Source organism: Branchiostoma belcheri, unplaced genomic scaffold (assembly GCF_001625305.1).
Source record: "Branchiostoma belcheri isolate BF01 breed outbred unplaced genomic scaffold, Haploidv18h27 scaffold48, whole genome shotgun sequence".
Classification (NCBI taxonomy): domain Eukaryota; kingdom Metazoa; phylum Chordata; class Leptocardii; order Amphioxiformes; family Branchiostomatidae; genus Branchiostoma; species Branchiostoma belcheri.
In genome coordinates this window covers 1,867,211-1,889,269 of record NW_017804109.1, presented here as the reverse complement: position 1 = coordinate 1,889,269, position 22,059 = coordinate 1,867,211, and the positions used below count along the sequence as shown (strand labels likewise).

The 22,059-nt window shown below is 42.7% G+C and overlaps 2 protein-coding genes across 4 annotated transcripts; one reads left to right on the top strand and one right to left on the bottom strand.

Annotated features, from left to right (window-relative positions):
* Positions 1-2,506: 2,506 nt before the first annotated feature.
* LOC109479378 (acid phosphatase type 7-like) lies at positions 2,507-13,134 on the bottom strand. Of its 3 annotated transcripts, XM_019781336.1 has the most exons (11): positions 12,504-12,680; positions 9,457-9,621; positions 7,963-8,999; positions 7,485-7,577; positions 6,883-7,038; positions 6,243-6,318; positions 5,494-5,611; positions 4,704-4,901; positions 3,851-4,056; positions 3,286-3,398; positions 2,507-2,907 (listed from the first exon to the last, which is right to left on the bottom strand). In XM_019781336.1, exons 2-11 carry the CDS (start codon positions 9,605-9,607, stop codon positions 2,851-2,853), a joined length of 2,205 nt encoding a protein of 734 aa, XP_019636895.1. In that variant the 5' UTR covers positions 9,608-9,621; positions 12,504-12,680; the 3' UTR covers positions 2,507-2,850. The 3 variants fall into 3 exon arrangements, with proteins under 3 accessions (XP_019636895.1, XP_019636896.1, XP_019636894.1); XM_019781337.1 differs by lacking the exon at positions 12,504-12,680 and adding an exon at positions 13,050-13,134 and having other exon boundaries at positions 2,507-3,398; XM_019781335.1 differs by having other exon boundaries at positions 2,507-3,398.
* Positions 12,873-21,531, top strand: LOC109479380. The gene is made up of 7 exons (XM_019781338.1): positions 12,873-13,142; positions 17,122-17,222; positions 17,426-17,571; positions 18,149-18,806; positions 19,695-19,894; positions 20,716-20,982; positions 21,082-21,531. The coding sequence occupies exons 1-6, from the start codon at positions 12,888-12,890 to the stop codon at positions 20,964-20,966; spliced, it is 1,611 nt and encodes a 536-aa protein (XP_019636897.1). The 5' UTR covers positions 12,873-12,887; the 3' UTR covers positions 20,967-20,982; positions 21,082-21,531.
* The last annotated feature ends 528 nt before the right edge of the window (positions 21,532-22,059 follow it).

Below are 22,059 nucleotides of genomic sequence, written 5' to 3'. Positions count from 1 at the left end.
GCCCGACCGGCGGCCGACATGACTTCACAACACTAGGGCTGCATGCGACACCCTTCCCCGGCTGTACCCAGTGAGGAACTAACTCATTTCCGCGGCCAACCTTCACTTATACATCTACCGCTCAATCTTCACATTTACACGTACCACTAAGCCTGCACCAAGCCAACGGAAAGCGTCGGACGTGGCCTGGGGGCGGGAAGTGCGGCAATGCGTCATCGCCAGACTAATTTTCCTCACGGAAGCTCCTCAAACTACTTCATCACGTCTACATCCGAAGAAGGAAACTTGTTTTTTTTTTTTGTCCTCGTTTCTTTTTCTTACACAATCCAAACAAAATGAGGTCAATATAATGGGCTATACGTAGGTGAAGGTTTGACATCCAGATAATACATGTAGATACGCCAAAAACAGTTCCTCAAGCAACTGGATATGATTTTGGAAACTGTCAGACGTTTCAGGTAGTATCCACTACCTTTCGTCAGTGACACTAGAGAATGTAGAAGATTTGCAGTTTATATATAAGCACGAACTATTGACTGATATGTATATCATGCAGATTGCTGTCACCTCGGTAACTAGCGATGCAGCAGAAACCTTGTGGTACTGGATTACATTATGTAGCAAGTGGCAGAACAGAGTTTGAGGGGCTGGTCACCACATACGAGCACAATCACATATAGACATTCACTCAAATCACTTTCATAAGACATTATAAGACAAGCAGTTCACACAACAAAACAAACACTGAAAACAGACATTTCAAACTCTGGAAATACATTCTTCACATTGTGATGAAGTAACCGACTATTTGAATGCATAGTTTTACGTGTATTTTCTATGTTGCATTGATACAGCATTTCATGATTTTTGTTATACAACCTTATTACCTCATTAATGTCACAATAAATTATAACTTGACCACCTGCCAAGCGGTCATGTAGGTGGGTGAGTGGATGACTGCAGCAGCATGTTGGCATTCAGTAAAGAGACTCTTTTTATTTTTTTACACAACCATGCAAGTCTTTTATTCAGCCAACGCTTCGGTGCCGTCTGTCACCTTCCTCAGGGCAATTCTGACAGGTTCACATCGCATTGCAGCACAGGTGTCGATGCTACAGATGCATTCTCAAATGTACGATACTAATTACACATCTACACAAATGCGTCGGCTGAATAAAAGACTTGGTTGTGTAAAAAGTCTCTTTACTCAGTGTCTTAACAACCTGATAAAACTAGTCACGGAGCATTTTGGCATGTTTAACATACGCGCTCTGTAGTCCAACATGACGTTGCATGAAAACCCTGCTTCAAAGCATTTCATAACAAGCGCCTATTATCTAAATCATATACAACTTCTCTTCTACGTTCAACCTACATCCTTCAAAAATAACACCAGTTGCACTGACATATTGCACCATCTATTACGGACACTTGCAGGCCCTAAAGATGACAGCGACAACTGAGAAAACCATGCTGCCAACCTATAGTGTAATTACCCGAACACAAAAATATAAGGATTTTAGATCAAGATCTAGAATATTCCTTCCACATGTTTGCGAGTCCTTGTTTTGCTATATGTGTTTCCAACCTTGCGAAAGTTCAGTACCCCTGGTCGGAATTAACGGATATGCCTGCGTATGTATTATACCTTCGGCCTTCTCAAACATGTCAGGGACAGAAGTCGTGCAGACAAAGCCTGTTATTAGTCTCCTCCAGGTAGAGAAGGTAGCCGGCTATCGACGATCAAATTGGCCAGCTACCTTCTCTCGCCAATTAATACCCTTTTTAGGCCGATTTATTCAGCCTACAAAAGAAGTCTGGTGGAGACTACACGTAGCCTGTTATGGAGGTCAAGGAACCCCTGAAGGGATTCCAACTTCCGACCTCCTAAGGAAGTCGTTTGCTACCAAATTTGCATTGTGGAAAAGGTAGAAGTATTTCGCTTGATTAGCTTACAGAATGTTCGCCTTTCCTTTTTATATAATACTCTTTGGTCTGCTTCAAAAATATTTGTTTTATCTTCCTGAAATATAACATACCTAACACCAATTCAGATTTTACAGCAAGCTCCATCCCTTATCATGCCCAAGCATCTATTTTCTGTTAGGTCATCTGGAATAAAAGCATACAACTAAAGCAGCCAAAAATGTGGTAACATTAAACAAAATTTTACATGTTCCATGACGGGGCTATGGGTTCCTCTGGTGTGTTTAATTTACCTCTTGTGGGCCTTCATTTTTGACACTGGGCATGCACAATGTCTCTTATTTGAGAACCTCATTATAATTGACTTCAAGGCACAATACTGGACTCCTGATTCTGGTCCATGTTGGTCGTTTTGCACTTTTGTTGCAACATGAACTCAATACTTCCTCATGTACTAACATGTCCCTGGTACCTTACAGGTGCTATAAATGACTTCGTTGCTTTACAGCTCAAACCTTGGAAGTTCAAACGTTACTTGGCTATGGCATTCTTCCTTTTGGACTTAAAGTCAAACCTGTTCACGTTAAAGAACCCAACACACTTAGTAGGGGTGACCCGGTATGCCAAGTAGAAAGTGAGAGCCTCAGTGAGGCTGCTAGCTATCAAAAAATAATTTTTGACAAATTTTTCCAAACAACTGATGATGTCTAACAGGCAAGTCAGAGTTTATCACCTGTCAAAAATCCCTTTTTTCTGAACTCCACCCCTTTTTTCTGCTTATTCCTCCCCAAACGGGTGATGTTTGTCCAGAATTTCTTTTTCCGGTATTTGCCAAACTCCCCATTTTTTGCTTATTCCTCATCAACTGGGTGACGATGTACAGATTTTTTGTTCTGATTTCTGATGAACTCCCTCTTTTTCTACTCATTCCTCCCCGAATGGGTGATGGTGGTGCTGCACTATCCAGGCCGAGTCGATGACCTGACCGTTTACGGCGATTTGTTCAGTTTTGATAATTCATAAAATGGGTGGTGATGTTTGTTCAGAATTTCTTTTTCTGGTTCTTGCCAAACTCTCTCCCTTTTTTAGTTCATTCCTCCCCAAACAGATGATGGTGTTCAGAGTTTTTGTTCTGATGAACTCCCCCTTTTTTCTACTCATTCCTCCCCAAATGGGTGATTTTTGTCCAGAACTTTTTCCGGTATTTGCTAAACTACTCGTTCCTACTCATTCCTCCCCGAACGGGTGATGATGTTTGTTCAGAACTTTTTCCGGTATTTTCTGAACTCCCCCCATTTTTGCTTATTCCTCGCCGAACGGGTGATGGTGGTGCTGCACTATCCAGGCCGAGTCGATGACCTGACCGTTAACGGCCAGCACCTGTTCCCAGTGCACGTGCGAGGAGTTCTGCACGCGCAGACGGCCGTACCCGTACATCCCGGGCAGCCACGCACGGAACGCCGACCACGGACCTGCAACAGCACGGAACAGCGTTAGACATTGTTGCTAAGGAATATCTTGCGTTAGAGACAACGTCAGCAGAATGTACTGTGCCTGCACAAGTCCATGGTTTCTGTTACACACATATTCTCACCACTGGGGCCCATCGTGGGGTTTACACACATATTCTCACCTTTAGGGCCCATCATGGGGTTTATGCACATATTCTCACCTCTGGGGCCCATATGGAGTTTATGCAGACATATATTCTCACCTTTGGGGCCCATCATGGGGTTTATGCACATTCTCACCTTTGGGGCCCATCATGGGGTTTACGAACATATTCTCACCTTTAGGGCCCATCATGGGGTTTATACACATATTCTCATCTTTCTGTATCTGTATCGGTATAACCGCCCTTTGGAGTAACACACCAGCTAATAACCTTTGGGGTCCATCATGGGGTTTACGCACATATTCTCACCTTTGGGGCCCATCATGGGGTTTATGCAGACCCCGTCAAACTCGTTACACCCGGCCGCGCCGCTGATGATGTGCACGGGCGCTCGGGGGTCGCGGTAGTCTGTGCCCATGAGGGTGTAGTTGTAGACGGGCCAAAGCCGCTCGTAGCTGTGCTCGTGGGCCTCAATGATGATGTCCACTCCCTGCCGGTAAAACAGATCCTCCAGCCTGGACACGGCAGAAAACATGCTTTACTACAGCAAAACTGTTCCTCAGGCAACTGGATAGATTTTTGATACTGTCAGAATCTGATGTTGTAGCATCCAATACTAAACATACAGAAAACCACAAACCAAACACACACAGACACACACACGCAAACACACACACACACACACACACACACACAAACATACAACACATTAACACACATTATAGAAACACACACAAACACATACACAGACATGCACACACACACAAACGTACAAACATAAACACACACACACACACGCTCACACACACACACAGAAACACACACAAACACATAGACACACATGCACAGTCACAAACACAAACACACATGCACAAACACACACACACACAAACACGCACACAAACACACGCTCACACACAAACACACACACAAATACACACACACAGACACAAACACATGCACACATATACAAACACACACACACACAAACACGGCACACACACACACGCATGCAACACACACAAACACGGCACACACACACACGCATGCACTCAAACACACACACACATACACACACACACACAAGAAATCAGATGCATATTTTTAATCCCAATTTCATATTCACAATTGCAAGGAATCTCCAAGACAATATTCTACCAACCCTGCCCTGACTTTACTTCTGGGTGTGGTGCAGTCGTCCCCATCCACATTGGAGCAGTACATGGGCCTGTGTCCGAAGGCAATGATCCAGGGGTGCAGGGTTCGATTCTCGGCACTGTTAGCCTCCGTCAGGTCCTGCACCAGCCATCGGTACTGCTCCTCTTCAGGACTCTCCGTGAAGTATACTTCTGAGGAGTAACTGTGGGAAAAACGAGAAATAAAAAAAATTCACACCTCAGCAAGAATTTCAGTGACAAATAAAACAAGAAATTCGCCACAAATCAATAGTTGACACGTCGAGGTGTGAAATTTATACGTCCAAGGAATAACTGCAATTTTTACGTCCCAAGAAAACAAGAATTTCAAATCAAATACTTCAAGTACTTTGGTGACTTTCCTGTTTTATATGTCATTATGAATTTCTTGCTGATGCTGTGTATATGGCACCGTCCCTACCTTTCAACCTGCGGGAGACCATTTGAATTTGACCTTCCCGTCAGTCTGTGCGAACTCTCTGTCATTCTACATTCGCATGTAGCACATCGGAAGAATGTATTGCGCCTGCATGAAGCCCTGATTTTTCACGGTTTTCATTGATTTTTGGTCAATGTTGCATAGAATTTTGCTTGTTGCAGACAATATTTTTTCCGACACAACATCTGGAAACTACAAACAGAAATGTAACCTAATATATACGAATACGATTTATATGAGATGTTCTGCCGAAGTGCCATGCACAATACATTACGAGTTTTGCGCAGGTGCAGTACATGCCGACATGCTTTTATTACCTGATGAAGTGGGCCCTCCCCAGGTTGAAGCTGTACCACATCTTATCCATGCTGCCGGGCCAGGCGGACTGGGGCATGGAGAACCGGGTCAGGTAGGGGTTGAAGTCAAACTCTATCTCTGTGGAACAAGGAAGAGAACAATCATTAGGTCAATGTGGGGTCGTGTGGCGCAACGGCAGCGTGCACGACTCGGAATCAAGAGGTCCCGGGTTCGAGCCCTAACATGCCACCGATCTTGTGCCCTTCCGAAAGACACTTAACACGACTTTCCCCACTAGACTCAAGTGAAAATAAGTATTGTCTGTTCTGTATTCGTTTCTATGCGCGGGACACAACACCAGCAACAGCTGCCTCTGTTTCGTGTGTATTGCATTGTTGCAATTTCAATATAATCAAATAAAATTTTTAAAAATCAAATCAATGTGATAACATGGCAAAATTACTAATTAAAATACAATAGTAATAATAATTACATGTACAAGACAACAGTCTGCTACATTTATTTTATTAGCTGCTCTGTGTTTCAGCTTTAGGGACCCTGAAAGTCCCTAAATTTTCAACGAAACACAATCTTTTAGCCCTAGAGTACGGAAGGATTTGAGAGCAGACTTTTCTAAATTACGACGGGTGTGAGTTACTACACTATATAAACAAAAGAATCAAGACATTGAAAGCTTGCCAAACATTAATGTATCAAGTATGTCGCTCTGTAACCTGACACCAGGTGAAACTGTAAACAATGCCATTACCATGGTTTCCAGGGCACGTCATGTAGGCCAGCTTGGTGGCTATTTCCTGGATCCTGTTCATAAAGTCATCGCCATACTGGAGAAAACACAAACATCATCGGTATAAACCACATTACAAACAAAAACTATGTCATATTTCACTTCAATTGTGAAATGAAAACTGTTTAAGTGTGTTTCACTAGCTCATTGGCAGAAGACCAAATTTTCCAGTTTTCGATGGATGCCTGCTCAATGTTGTATCAGAATTTTGCTCACTGCAGATGGTATTTTTTCCAACACAACATCTGAAAATCATAGACGTCCTTCAAAACAGAAATGTTCAGCTGAATATATAATGGCTTTTGTGCAGGTGCAGTATGTTCGGCCAACAGCTTTTTGAAACCTATAGATATGGGATGTCATCCTTATAAATATGGAAATTTAAAATACTATGCACAATACGTTACAGGTTTTGCATAGGTGCAGTATGTTTGGCTAACAAGATGTTTCATCCTGCTAAAGAAAAGAGGTTATCAATAAAAAGAGATGTTCTGCTGAAGTGCAGCAAGTAGTATGCAAAATACAAAATGGGTTTTGAGCAGGCGAAAAATGTTAGGATAGCAAGATTTTTCATCCTGCTGGAGAGGTTAAGCTGTCCCACCTTCCCACCCTGGGTGTGCAGGTCGTACGCGAAGTCTCCCACGTGCAGCACCGCGGCGTACTTTCCCGTCTCCGCCTCTCGTGTCAGCCGCTCCAGACTCGGAGCCCCGCCCACGCGACCCATGTCTCCGTACACAAGCAGCTCCGGGGACCAGTCCTGCCGGGAGACATGCGTGAGAAATGCACAAGAACACAGTAGTTAATCTAGCGACTGGATTTTAGGTTTTGAAAATTAAGCAGCTCCGGGGACCAGTCCTGCATTGAGAAATGTGTGAAAAATGCACAAGAACACAGATACGACAAAAAGGGCTAAAAGTTCTTGCCAACACTGAGTAAATTGGGTATTTAATCAGTGTTGGCAAGAATGTTTTGAAAGGTTTGAAATCTATCCAGTTGCTCAAGTGTTGGGTATGTGTTCTTGTTTAAGTATAGCATTAGTGTCAGCCTTTTTATTTTCTGTCTGCTCCTCATAATTCGCGCTGGTGGTGAATTGTGGGGAGCGGACGAATGATAAAAAGGCTAACACTAGTACTCAGGCTGTGCAAGTAATGATTCAATGATGAAGATTTAACGTTGACTGCAGTTTCCTTCCCCCAAACGTACCAGGTCGTCCCTTTTGGCTGTGAACTGGAAGCCTGATCTCTCCTCCTCTCCACACACCAACTTGTAGGAGTAGGTCCTGTTGAGCAGGAGATCCTGCAATTTAGACAGAAAGGTTTACAGCACATAATTTTAGATGAATTTCATTTGGATTGTTACAATACATCATGAAAGTTCATCTGTGTTGGTAGTTACTTGTTTAAAGTTAAAACTTTAGATTCAACACAAAGAAGTTCTCTCACCTAGAGCCTTTGACCCAGTGTTGACGTTGCACTTCAAAGATAGCCGCGTGACAAGCCTCACTGGAAGACCAGAGTGACTGGTCAAAAGCTCTAGGTGAGAGAACTTCTTTGTGTTGGATCTAAAGTTTTAACTCTAATACATGTACATAGATACATTTGTATATGTCCATGTCACAGTCTCCTTACCGTGAGAACTGCCCTGTACACATGCTGAAGCCCCTCGTTGTTTCCGTACTTACCGTGAGAACTGCCCTGTACACGTGCTGAAGCCCCTCGTTGTTTCCGTACCAGAAGTAGCTGTACTCTGCAGCCACCTCTTGGCTGTAGTTCCCTGGCGCTATCCCATACTGCACCCTTCCTATCCCACGAGACCTTGTGGACCACATGACCACCATCTGACTGGAGGCGTTGCCCCAGGAGATGTGGATCTGTTCTGGCGTCGTGTCAGGCACCTCGGTGGGCAACACCGGCCAGCCCCATCCCTCCCCCGGGTCCTCCCACCCGGTGTAAGGGTAAAGGTCGTCATAAAACTCCTCACTGTTGTACCAGCTGGATATGGCAGGAGTTCCTGTCCCAAGGACTAGATCTTCCTCGGGACTTTCATCTATAGCATTGTCAATTTCAGTGTCTTGGTCTTCTACAGAATTCAAACTTGCACTTTCATCAGCATCTGTATTTCCTTCGTCCTTGTCGTCTGTAAAATCTTGTCCGGGGGTGGCTGTGACTGACTCACTAATTTTACCACCAGAACTTTCAGTGGCAGCAATGGCATCATCAGTCCTAGAATTTTCAAGATTGGCATTTGCAACTAACCCCTCGATTTCAGCAGCATAGTTCTCAGTGGCACCTTCCTCTATCCTGTTCTCTATATCATCATGGTTCAGTTGTCCATAGTTCCAGTCTTTGCCTGTTATGTCTTCTTCATCTTCATTTGCCAGTAGTGCTTCCAGAAAGTCTGAGTCAACAGAGAGTGGCTTTCTGATCAGGGTCGCCTCTTTGGGTGGGTCTCCAACACCTGCACCAGCTCTGCTCTCTGATTGGCTGTTATCCCCAACATCTGCATCAGCTATACTCTCTGATTGGTTGTCATCCCCAACATTTGCGTCAGCTCTGATCTCTGATTGGCTGTCATCCGAAACATCTGCATCAGCCCTGCTCTCTAATTGGCTGTCATCCCCAACATCACCATTAGCTCTGCTCTCTGATTGGTTGTCATCAGCATCATCAGATACTGCAGATTGTCTGGATGGTGTTGGCTGGGGAACAAGCACAGGACCTGGAGCAGAAAAAAGGAGAATTGATATTTTTGTCAGATCAAAATAACTGTTTGTTTTTTTTTCATCAAGAAAAAAAGCACCATTCCATACTTTCCATACCATGTCTTGGCACTAGCTTGGGTGCCATCCTCCATAGTTACCGCCAGCTCTCTCTAGATCTTTTTGCTTGCTTACCATATCCAAAAAGAGTCGGGAGTAACTACAGAGGATGGTACCAAGGCTATCACAGCTTTATAACGACAACAACAAAAAATGTTACATATAATTAGATTCAGAAGACTCTTATCTTGATCTGTTGATTGTGTCTAATATTACATCAATGGAATTAAAAAATCAATACCATGTGTAAGAACAAACACAGTGTTTCAATCATTTTTCTATCTTGATGCAACAAGTACTATGGACTTGAGTGTTGGTGGCAAGATCTAGCTTGTAAAGGAATCTCCTGGACCGTACCAAATCCCTTCAGCAGGGTCCCCAGCCAGTCCAGGTCGATGTGGTGATCCTGGACCAACCCCCCCACGTCTGTGCGGTTGGTCGTGTCCACAGGTGAGGGCAGCACACCTGTCAGGTGAGAGAGCAGGAGGAGGAGGAGGAGAGTCTGCATCCTTCTGTGCACACCTGGGAATCAACACAACAACATCAGCTTCAGTGGGTACAATAAAGGCAGTGTTAAACTTCCTTCAAACCAGAAGGAACTGACACAAGTCATATACCATCTCTCACTCTAACATTCTTATCTGTATCTGTATAGCCGGTATAACCGCCCCTCAGTGTAACACACCAGCTTCTGTATCTGTATAGCCGGTATAACCGCCCTTCGGCGTAACACACCAGCTTCTGTATCTGTATAGCCGGTATAACTGACCTTCGGCGTAACACACCAGCTTCTGCATCTGTATAGCCAGTATAACCGCCCCTCAGTGTAACACACCAGCTTCTGTATCTGTATAGCCAGTAAAACCGCCCCTCAGTGTAACACACCAGCTTCAGTATCTTTATAGCCAGTAAAACTGCCCCTCAGTGTAACACACCAGCTTCTGTATCTGTATAGCTGGTATAACCGCCCCTCAGTGTAACACACCAGCTTCTGTATCTGTATAGCCAGTATAACCGCCCCTCAGTGTAACACACCAGCTTCTGTATCTGTATAGCCGGTATAACCGCCCCTCAGTGTAACACACCAGCTTCGCAAGCACACGGCCTCTGGCTACATGTATTACACCGGGCAACTTGTTACACTCTTTCATACATATGGAAGAATACGACCATTCTATAGCTGGGTTGAAAATAAGTTGGATGTGAATGCATAAATAATATACAGTGTATGCACTTTTGTGCACCCAAAATTGGAGATGTGCACCAAATTAAATCTTTTACCCTGGGTGTACCTGTGCACCTACCAGTACATGTAGATACAAAAATGGACTTGTAAAGAATAACAAGGATACTGTTGTACACGAGTAACTTACATAATTCTCCCAAGCATCTAGGACCAGGTGTATGATCTAACAAAATGGCACTAAAACTCTTGACAGAGGCAAAGGCCCTACATACCTTCCATGTTCAGCACCCAAAGCCAGAGTCTAGAATCTATCCTCAGACCTACAGTTTTTTCTCTGTGCTCACAAACAACCAAGCTACAACTGACGACCAGCAAGGGATCATCAGGGCAGTTCCGTGTTCTTTCCAACAGAACATTTATTGTGCGTACCTTCCGTAACTAGCTTATGTTGTGAACTGTAGAATTTCTCTGCTGAAAAATCTTATCAAAGATATATGAAAATGAATAAAAATTCCATGCCACTCAATTATGATACTTTCTTGCAGATTAAAAAGCAGTGATTGTCAAGAAATGTATTAATTTGAAGTGTTGAGATCCTCCCGGACTGTAACTCGATCTATGTGCACGTTACTCGGTAAAGTCTGACCCTCAAAAGGAGAAAATTACATTAAGTATGTCTCCACCTGGAAGAACTGCTCGCAAATCTAATTTTGTCAAAAATGGGTGAGTAATTACTTCCCTCTCAATCAAAGCAGAAAAACAGATGTTTGTTTAGAAGTTAATACAATTATGTAACAGTGTGCTCTTCCGAACATAATACATGTAAACACTGTAATGTTACATGTTTATGTTTAACAAAATAATGTACTGGTACCTTACCGGGTACATGTACTAGTAAATGTTAGTAACAATTTGCAGCATTATGACAACAGTGGATTGTATAAACAACAACTATTCCATATGTATGAAGGTGTGGAAGGTCAATTGGTCTGGTTCTCTGGACTAGTGTTAAAGTCAGATTTTGCCAAAACTACAGTCACAATAAGTACTAAGGATTTTTAGGAACGGACCAAGAAAGATTGCATTGGGGAGGGTGGGGGTGGGGGGCTGTGCTGGCTCTAAACCAATTATTAAATACTAGTAGACCTGTAACTAATGGAGCAAATTAGCTCAAGTTTCAGGTCATTCAAAGGCCCCACTTGAAGGATTACTTTATTTTTTTTTTTTTTTTGAAGGAAGAAAATTTCGTGCCTGGAATTTCAGTAACCCTACGACCATTCTTCCATAACGAAACTTCATAATCACAACATCTAACAGTTTGTATAGGCCCAACATCCTAAATCATTATGCATATCGTCGATGAAGGTTAGGCATCCAGGTAATAAGATACGCCAAAAAGCAGTTACTCAATGATTTTGGAAACGGTCAGACATTTCAGTGAGCTAGTATCCACTAGCTTTCGTCAGTGACTAAGAGACCAGAGGAGAAATGCAGGTTTATGAGCACAAACTATGCATATCATTTTCAATGTGTAGCTAGTACATTATACTGTTGAGTACCAGAAGACACCTTCTGTTTACAGTTGGAACTGCAAAAACAATGTCAACACAAACCAAGCAGACGCTGTACAGTGTAATGTAACCATCACTTTGTACATGTTGCAGAGGAGACCCCTGGCTCCAAGGAGTAGAACTGCATTCTGTGTGCCTATATTTACACATTTAATTTTTATAATATTTAGGGTAAAAAGATGTGAAAGAATTGCATACTAGTATGTGTCAACAACAAAATGCAAAACAGATACTAGTTACGTGTATTCTGTATAGTATTTTGGTGTCATGATTTTGTTTGAAAGGGCACTGCAAAAATAAAACCACAGTAAAAGTACATGCATAATATACTAATATCACAATGCAGATAGCCATATAATTTGTTTTGGTTTGTTCTATGTAAGAAGCATATCCTGCAACAATCACATTGTTTTGCATCCGCACCTCAACCCAAGCCGCGAGATCAACTCCATTCTCCCAGTAAAAAAAAAACACTTCATAAGCTGATTTGCAGAGAAATGGCAGGAAATACAGGCCTGACGAAGTACTTTACATGTAGAAAATATAGAAAAATTATAGCGCAAAAATATAATGCGCATGCATATGCATACGAGCATACGCCCCCCTCCCCCATAGTCCATACAGTGAAAAACAAAATTATTTCTCACCAAATTAGGTCACCATGCTTCTTGCCTGGCCATTTACTGGTGTCTTGGACAGCTTTTCATTACAAACCGTACAAAAATATACGATTTCGCCCCGTCTGTGTGTCTGTTTCGTGGCAAAATTTTCTGTCCTACGAAAAGACCTTGTTGTGAAACACTCTGGCGTTCCGGGTTGGTATGTCAAAGGTTACGCACAAATTGGTACCATCCCTTTCGAAGACGAAGGAAATATCTTATAGATATTGTTATTTTTACACGGTTATTTCCTTGGTTGATTCTTATCCCTGTTTATTAAAATGGTTGCGATTTTTTATTTGGAAAAGCGGATTTAAAGGTTGACCCCGCCTGACCCCTGTAGAAGAGCCCCCGCCATCTTTGTATTCAGACATGGCACCGGTGACCAGGAATAAACGGCGGAGGGCTCCCGTCCGAAAAACAACCAGAAAACCCCGCAAACCAACCAAGAAACCGGCGGAACTTCCCTCAGAAAACGCCGGGCTGAGTCTCATGAGCCTCAGCGATGAAGTTATCGACCACATTCTCAGTTACCTGCAGGGAAAAGCGCTGTTCAACGCCTCACAAGTCTGCCGGAAGCTCCGGGCTCTTGTCGACGCGGAAGGATTCTGGAGACGAAAGCTGCAGGTGGTGACAATAATCTCATTCATTCGGCTTAAATTATCCTCATACACATAACTATCTCTTCATTCTTTTCAGGAATGTGTGATATAAGAACTACAATCGTTGTCAGTTCCATGACGAAACTCTGCCATACATGTAGCGGCCGACATGGCTGCTGTCCCTATCGGAACCGTTCAGTCCTTTGTTTTGAATATTCATATCTTCCGTCCGCCCTTGTTTCGGTACCACCGCTCATTTTCACACGCCCAAATATCCCCCTTATGCCTCAACAACTTTCCTACTTCGTATTTCAAACAGAATTCTTCCTATGAGAACGGCGAAACGGTATCGAACAATTGCAAGGTCCGTTATAATTTTCTGTCGGGGACCCGGACATGAATAACATTATGATTTTACACCAGACAGTGTCCCTCTGGACATCTTTGTCTTTATTCCAACCTCCCTTGGGAATTCCTAACGCGATCTTTACAGCACCGATTCACACAGATCTCTCGCCTACTAAACAAATATACTCTACTTCCAACCTTACATACATGCAATGTTAAGTACGAGAGTTTAGCTGCACGTTCTGTTAATGTTATGACGGCTGAAGGTGTTTTGTTGACATTTTTGTCGGTAAAACCGGATGGAGGTGAAACCATTATCCGCACACCTGGCTCACCTGCGAGCGGCGCCCTTTGTGGTCCTGTAATGTAGCGGGCTTCAGAAATTTTTGTAAAAGAAGAAAAAATTAATGTCAGTAATAATTGATTCTAGTAGAAAATTGTTGAGTAGTCTTCTTTGTGTAACCAGATATTTTGCAGGCAACCAGATTGATTCGTTCATTGAACAATGAAGGTTGCCCCCACTTCCAAGTCAAGGCCATATCACTCAGATCAGGACAAATTAAGGACTGCCAACACTTTTAGCAGCATTTGTTAACCTTCTCCCTGCTGCCCAACCCCTTAACCTATACAGATTTTGTGCCAAACAGCTACATTAGAAGGCTGAAAGTTTTATTCATTTATTTATTACTTAGACTGAACTTACATACTGGTAAAGATGTGATTTACCTTAACCTTTTTTTTTACAACCAAAGCTAGCATGTGGCTAAGCTCGGTGGACCAAAGGCTACACCTTGTCTTACAAGCAAAACAGGTTGATAACTGCTGTATATGTTAGCTAAGCTACAAAATAATACAGCAGTATGTAAGGTTATGTTCTGTTGGAATAACTGTTGTGTTTGAGTTTGTATACTGTATACTCTGTCTTACTTGTACAGTCATTATGTTTCACACATTTGTTTGACAAGGCAATAAGGAGTTAAACTGTTGTAAATGTAAAATGCACAAGACTCCTGAGAACACCCATTAGATTGTACAGGCCTCAGGGTTTTCATGGCCTTCAATACACAGTAACACACTTGAGTATAGTACAGCAGTCGGCCTCTACTCTCCAAGCAGAGGTTGCAGGGAATGATTGTTACCTTTTTATATATGGCCGTGTTTTTTGTTTTTTTTTGTCACTACCCCCACCGTCGGTGGCCGCGGACCTTCTCTGGCTAATGGATACTGCCTGGCCAATTTCATACTGTCTTTTTGCCACCGAAAGGGATCTGCTTGAAGATTATCGGCCTCCCTATCCCTAATTTGGGAAAATCGCTAATTATTGTACAGTCGGCTTTTACTTTTGTTCTGGTTTGTATACTGGTCCTGATATTGCCAGTGTTTCACTGTCACTTTTACTTCATGTATCTGCTTGCACGAGGCAAGTTGTTGCATCTTTGAGTTGAAAAATTGACATTGTCATTAGTTCTCACACCTGTGACCAGTCTGTCAGCATGAGGCAATGCCAAATCAATTCATCGGTTCTCGGCTTTACAAAACAAAAATGCATGAGAGGAAAGTGAAACATACATATACTAGTAGTACTAAAAGGACCTTGCTACACACAGTTTTAGGGACTGGATATATACTATGTATACTACTATAATGTACGTGTAGTCAGATTCAAGGATATAGGGGTTGTTTTTACACAACCAAAAGTTCTCTGGCCTTGCTTACGGTCAGTGTCTGTCAGAGGTTTTGGTTGTGCAAAAAAAAAAAACCTTAATCCTATGTTCTACCAACCTGATGAAACTATTTTTGGAAGTCAGGTTCAAGCATTCCCGCAACCCCTCTGTTTTCAATGCTAAAGAGTGCCTGACAACCAGATAACTGGATTGGGGTTGCCTAATTACCGACTATCAAGCCAATTGGGACTGCGTTATTATATATACCCTGAAGATGCAGCTTTATGCAGACAATTATGTCGTTACGACAGGTGGACCATTGTCACGGTCTAACGTAGCACGAAACAGCGGATGTCAGTCTGAACAATGTCAGCTCAGAGCAGTTAACATTAACAACTGCTAGCCTCCATAGCAAGCCAAAAACTGGGGGTTTTGGGGATCTTCACGGTCTTTGGGAGCTTTTATGTGATATATACTGATTCCACATTAGACAACATAGCCGGCCTGGTTGAATTACCCCCGTTTTTTGAACTGGGCTAATCAGAAAACTGCCGAAGACCACCAAACCCCCAGTTCTATAACTTATAAGCCTTCTACGGAGGCTAAACAACTGCAGGAAACAAAGTAAAATCACTCCTGGTGTTCTGGCTTTTATACCTATACTTATAATATGTAGAAATATAGTTCATTCACGATGGCAGCATTCATATTTCATTCACCAAAATGGTCTGGTTAGTATTAATAAGTTATGGTTATTGGTGAAAGCTGAAAGCTAGAGAGTAAGCTTGACATTGAACTTGAAACCAGATATCTCCATGGACTAGGGTTACATGGATATCTGTATCTTCTATATATATCTTTATTGCTATTTCTATCTTACCATATATAAATATCTATCGGTCTATCCATTCCTCAAAATTTTGATATACCACGGTATATGTGCTCATCTAAGTAAAGAATATGCAATTTTTTTCTCATGTATGCAGACAGCAAGTACATGTATGAAAATGTAACGGTTACTGTGTAGTGTTAATAGCAATTGATATATTATAAGTTGGCAATACTCACAACATCCTCTGGGCATCCAGTAAAATGAGTCTGGTTCACAAGTTTTCTTTACTAAGTAATTGCATGAAGCTTGTCGAGGTGTTTAAAGAAAATTTTGGAGCCTTGAAATCAAAAAGTGAAAAACATGAGATCCTGTGACCACATACGTGTATTGAATTGATACTGCCTTTATGTATGTACCAGCTGGTGTGAGTACACAGAGCAGTTTTGAGGGCTAATACCCCACCTTTTAACCTCCCCATGTCCTATATAGTAGTCTGATCTCACTTCATCTCTGTGTAATCAAACACCTCTTACCAGAAGCACCAAGGTGGTCTGTTATCTGAGATAATCACCTAGGAGTGTACCATTGGAAGGGATTAGGGAGGGGCAGGTCGCTTGTTTTTGATTAGAGAGGAGGGACATGAAAACAAAGTCTCATGTTATACATACATGTAAATACACCAGGTAACATGACAGGAGGGAGGGAAGAGTTGCTTCCAGGATGTGATGGCTGAATGGAACTGGCACGATAGTAGTTCTGCAAATTTAAAATCCCTACTGTCGAAAGTGTAATATTACTAATAACACACCAAATTTTATTGAATATTACTGTTTCAACCATGTCTGTTTCATGGTAACTTGTGTGTGTACTCTTATCTTGTTTACTTCATTGTTGTTATTCATCTAAATCAACTTAGGAGCCATACATGTAAATAAACTCACAACAAAGCGGAACTTATATGAGTTAAAAGCACTGAAGATATTTACACAATGAAAATGATTGCATATGTACATGTAGGGGAATCGCAAACAATGAGCCCGGGATGTAGCAAACTTCACTAACTGTTTCCGTTCTGATTTAAATTTCTTTTTCACAAATTGTAGTGAATCACTATTAATTCGTGGTCTCAGTATTTACCTTTTTGCCTGTGTTGTTTGCAGACGGACTTTGACATTGTGGTGAGACATCCGGCCTGTGACACCTACAAGGAGACCTACAAGTACATGTACATGGTCGGTTACTTCATGAACGACAACGACAAGTAAGTCATCATGTAGAAATGTACATATCAGGGATGGAAATAACCAACTTATAACCTATAATTATGCACTAGTTTGTGCACTTGAAATTGGAGCTGTGCACCTACTACTAGTTTTTATGAATTTTGTTGGGGTTAGGTAGCCTGGGTACTATCCGGTTCTATACTATGCTCACCACCTGTAACCGGATTGCCGTGTGTTGCAGGTGGTTGTACAACCATGGCACGTCCACGTTTGAGCTGGGGTGGTACGCCCTCCTGCGTGCGCCGCCAGGACACACCTACATCATGACCACCAAGGCCAAACAGGTCTTCAACGTGGAGCAGAGAGACCTGGAGAAAATATACAGAGGTTCGTCTGGAAATTTGCATAATTTTAGGTCATGATTACTCTCCAAGCAGAGGTTTGGGTTTGGGCTTATTTTTTGGCATGTTGTAGGCTTCTTTTTTTTTCACTGCTTTTTTCTAAGGCCAACCCAACATACAAAAAGAAGAAAGCCGGATAAAAAAGCCTACAACATACCAAAAATAATTTAGCCAAAACACAAAACTCTGCTTGGAGAGGTGCTATGGTGCACTATTTTTTGTTTACCTGGACCATTGCCCCAAGCACCAACCTGATAAAACTACTCATTTATGTTTCCCCCTTTTTGTGTATCTATACTTATTTGAATACAGTAGACAATCACTGGAAGTGTGGGGGGAATGGTGTAACCATTGCATCAAATGTTGGATTGGGAGGCTGGGATGAAGTAAATGGTACAAAACTTACCTCATTTCCTGCATGTCTGTTGTCTTTCATATGAAAACCAGTGGGGAAATGAATACACAGAATCAGCAAGAGATTGACAGCAATGAATAAAACGAGATTAAAAAAAAGAACTTGAGATATTTCACTTCGATGTCGTTTTTTTTTTTGCACTCTCCAGGCCTGGTTGGCTCCCAGGTGGACCTGCGCCCCGCCAACAACAAGGTTTACAAGTGGAGCGACATCTACGACTACCTCCTGGATCGCGAGGAGGGGAAGGAGGGCCTGCAGCTGTACGTACTGAAGCGGTGCGGCGCAGTCAACACCATCCAGCAGCAGTACAAGCTGGCGCGCGAGCGGTGCCGCGCCGGCGAGTTCAAGGCCTTCTACGACTCCCTGCCCTCGCACGAGCGCGGCATGTTCACCATGACCGGGCAGAGGGACTACTATTTCAGGGTGGGGCCGGCGGGGTCCGGACCTCACCTCCACCACCGCCTCACCATAGACTTTGTGGACGGGCAGCTTCACCGCGGCATGGAGACCGTGCGCGGGTACATGTACGCGCTCTTCCGCCTGGTGAACTACCTGAAGGACGATATGCGTATCCCCGAGTGGGACGCAGAACATGAGGCGATGCGGCTGTGCAACCTGCACCTGTACCACGCCTTCGTGGGGGACGCGCAAGAGAGGGTGGTGTCGGACTCGGAGTTCTACGCGCGCGGCGTGGCGTTCCTGGAGAGGTGGATGAGACTGTACCACTGGAGGGTCCACGACGACATTCTCAGGTGCCTGGACATCCTACACAGGAAGGACATGATCAAGGAACACCCCAAGTTCAAGTACGTCCTGCAAGTTATGCTCGTTTCACATATGTATGCTTTTTGCTCTCAGGAATAACGTGGCTAAAAACACCCAAGTGTAAGTATGTTGTTCAAGTTATGATGGTCTTAACCCTTGTCCTGCTGGTATTTTTTATGTTTACCGAAGGAAAACAAATTGTTTTTGCTCAGTTTCTTCTTCTTCTTCCGTTCCAAACGCGTAAAAAACATCAATATTTTCTTATTAGATACGCCAAAAAGCAGTTACTCAAGCAACTGAATATGATTTCCAAAATCAAAATGACTCTTTGTTGATGTACCGGTATATTTTTATTATTTTTTTTCTGTTTTGTTGTACCAGGGAATTGCCCCGGTACAACAAACCTATAACTACTATACGTAGCGTCTTGTCTTCTCTGTCACAACCAGTGTCACAGTCAGCTCTTCGGTGAGCTAAAACCAAATCGAGACTATGTTCTGAAGCAAGTTCAAACTGTAATATCCAACACATTGTGATACACATTACCCAACACATTGTGATACACATTACCCAACACATTGTGATACACATTACCCAACACATTGTGATACACATTACCCAACACATTGTTATACACATTACCCAACACATTGTGATACACATTACCCAACACAAATGTGATACACATTACCCAACACATTGTGATACACATTACCCAACACATTGTGATACACATTACCCAACACAAATGTGATACACATTACCCAACACAATGTGATACACATTACCCAACACATTGTGATACACATTACCCAACACATTGTGTTGGATATTACAGTTTAAACTTGCTTCATGATGATCTCTACCAACACAGATGAACTTTCAAGATGAGAATATGTTCTGTTTTTTTTCTCCCTTCTTTCCTGCAGAGCCTTTATGAAGGAGGGTCGTGAGCAGGATTTTAAGGACCTGGTGTCGTACTTCCGTAACATGACCAAGTTGTACAAGTGCCTGCAGCCGTACTCGTGTCTGAAGAAGATCTTCAAGCAGGACTCGGCAGAGAGCTTCAGCTCCTTCATGGAGAGTCCGGGAAGGTTCGCCAGCGAGATCAAGGGTTACTATAGCGCAGGTAAATAATAAACATAAACAAGTAAACAAACAGCTACATGGAGAGTCCGGGAAGATTCGCCAGCGAGATCAAGGGTTACTATAGCGCAGGTAAATAATTAAGGGTTAATGACCCGCCCCGAGGTGAATATGGTGTGATAAAGCCTTGTCAGTTGCTATAACCACAGAATAAAGCCATCGAGTGAGCGCAGTGAACGAAGTGGCTTTATGAGGTGGTTATAGCAACTGACAAGGCTTTATCGCACCATATTCACTGAGAAAGGGCGGGCCATTAACGATATTATCATATAGCTTACACGATAGCGAGATCAAGGGTTACTATAGCGCAGGTAAATAACAACATGAACAAACTCTGAACACTTCACAGATGTGACCGGTTTTCGATGTCTTGTTGCAGGAGTTTCGTTCAGGCCCGTGCCATGATTCAGTGAACCCAAACAGGATATCAGAATTTCACGAATTCGTAAAAACTCTAAACACAGAAATGTGATCAACCTTTGATGTCTTTTTGCAGGAGTATCGTTCAGGCCAGTCCTGTGGTTTAGCGAGTCCAAAAAGAATCAGAATTTCACAAAGAATAAAACCAGAAATTCGTAAACACCTTTCATTTCTTGTTTTAGGAGTATCATTCGGGCCCATCCCGTGGTTCAGTGAGCCCAAACAGGATCAGAATTTCACGAATTCGTAAACACTCTAAATACAGAAATGCCATCAACCTTTGATTTCTTGTTCCAGGAGTTCTGCTGCAATAGACCGAAAAAATTCTAAACAACTCTACCTACAGAATCTGATGTGATCATTCTGTTTGATTTCTTGTTTTAGGAGTATCGTTCGGGCCCGTCCCTTGGTTCAGCGAACCGAAGCAGGACTCTGACTTTGCGCCGGTTCGGCGTACGATGGACGAGTTTCTGCAGACGGGACGGCCGGCCACGCTGACCAAGCTGCTCACGCTGCTGTGCGACAAGTCGGACCGCATCCTGGACCGACAGAAGGCCGACACCGACAGCCTCAGGAGGAACGCGCGAAGGGTGGTGGGAGAGGAGTGCAGGGACAGGCCAAAGAAACACTACTGAACTCACAATCATGTAGGCTGAAACACTATTGAACTCACTCTTTGTAATAGTCTGAAACACTACTGAACTCTTCAAAATCTCAGCTTTAAACACTACTGAACTCATAGTCATGTAGGCTGGAACAACTTTTCAAAATCTTAGCTTTAAACATTGCTGAACTCGCTCTTTGTAATAGTCTGGAACACTGCTGAACTCTTCAAAATCTCAGCTTTAAACAATACAGAGCTCACTCTTTGTAATAGTCTCAAACACTACTGAACTCACAATCATGTAGGCTGGAACACTGCTGAACCCTTCAAAATCTTAGGTTTGAACATTGCTGAACTCACTTTTTGTAATAGTCTGGAACACTGCTGAAACCTTCAAAATCTTAGCTTTAAACACTACTGAACTCGCTCTTTGTAATAGTCTGAAACACTACTGAACTCTTCAAAATCTTACCTTTGAACATTGCTGAACTCACTCTTTGTAATAGTCTGTCACACTAGTGAACTCACAATCATATAGGAAACGGTCAGACGTTTCAGCTAGTATCCACTACCTTTTGTCAGTGACTCTAAGAGACCAGAGGAGAAATGCAGGTTTATAAGCACGAACTATAGAAGCATATCAATCAATAGTTCGTGCTTATAAACCCGCATTTCTCCTCTGGTCTCTTAGAGTCACTGATGAAAGGTAGTGGATACTAGCTGAAATGTCTGACTGTTTCCAAAATCATATCCAGTTGCTTGAGTAACTGTTTTTTGGCATATCTTATTACCTTCACCGATGTCACAACCATATACTCTGAAACACTGCTAAACTCACTCAACTGAAAGTGTAACACTCCTGCTGATTTCTTCAAAATCATAGTCTGAAACTTTACTGAAGTCTGTCTTCAATCATATAGTCTGACACAATGTGGAACTCTGTAGTCATATCTCTGTAATCATATCATAGTTCTCACCAGGCTATTTGAGCATAGGGCCCCTTACGCTGTGATTTGGTATATACCATGGGTTAAGGTCCAGACTTACAAGTCCAGAACTGAACCTACATTGTAAACCTCTGGACTTGAATCAATACCTGAATCTAAATGTGGGTTCAGGTACAC

Bases quoted from the DNA above. Each gene is read 5' to 3' on its own strand.
- LOC109479380 (XM_019781338.1), top strand. From the start codon at position 12,888: ATGGCACCGGTGACCAGGAATAAACGGCGGAGGGCTCCCGTCCGAAAA. The intron at 13,143-17,121 runs GTGGTGACAATA...TGTTGTTTGCAG, and splicing joins TCTGGAGACGAAAGCTGCAG to ACGGACTTTGACATTGTGGT. The intron at 18,807-19,694 runs GTACGTCCTGCA...TCTTTCCTGCAG, and splicing joins AAGGAACACCCCAAGTTCAA to AGCCTTTATGAAGGAGGGTC.
- LOC109479378 (XM_019781337.1), bottom strand. From the start codon at position 9,607: ATGCAGACTCTCCTCCTCCTCCTCCTGCTCTCTCACCTGACAGGTGTG. The intron at 4,057-4,703 runs GTTGGTAGAATA...TGCCGTGTCCAG, and splicing joins AGAAGTAAAGTCAGGGCAGG to GCTGGAGGATCTGTTTTACC. The intron at 3,399-3,850 runs GTGAGAATATGT...GTGCTGTTGCAG, and splicing joins CCCCATGATGGGCCCCAAAG to GTCCGTGGTCGGCGTTCCGT.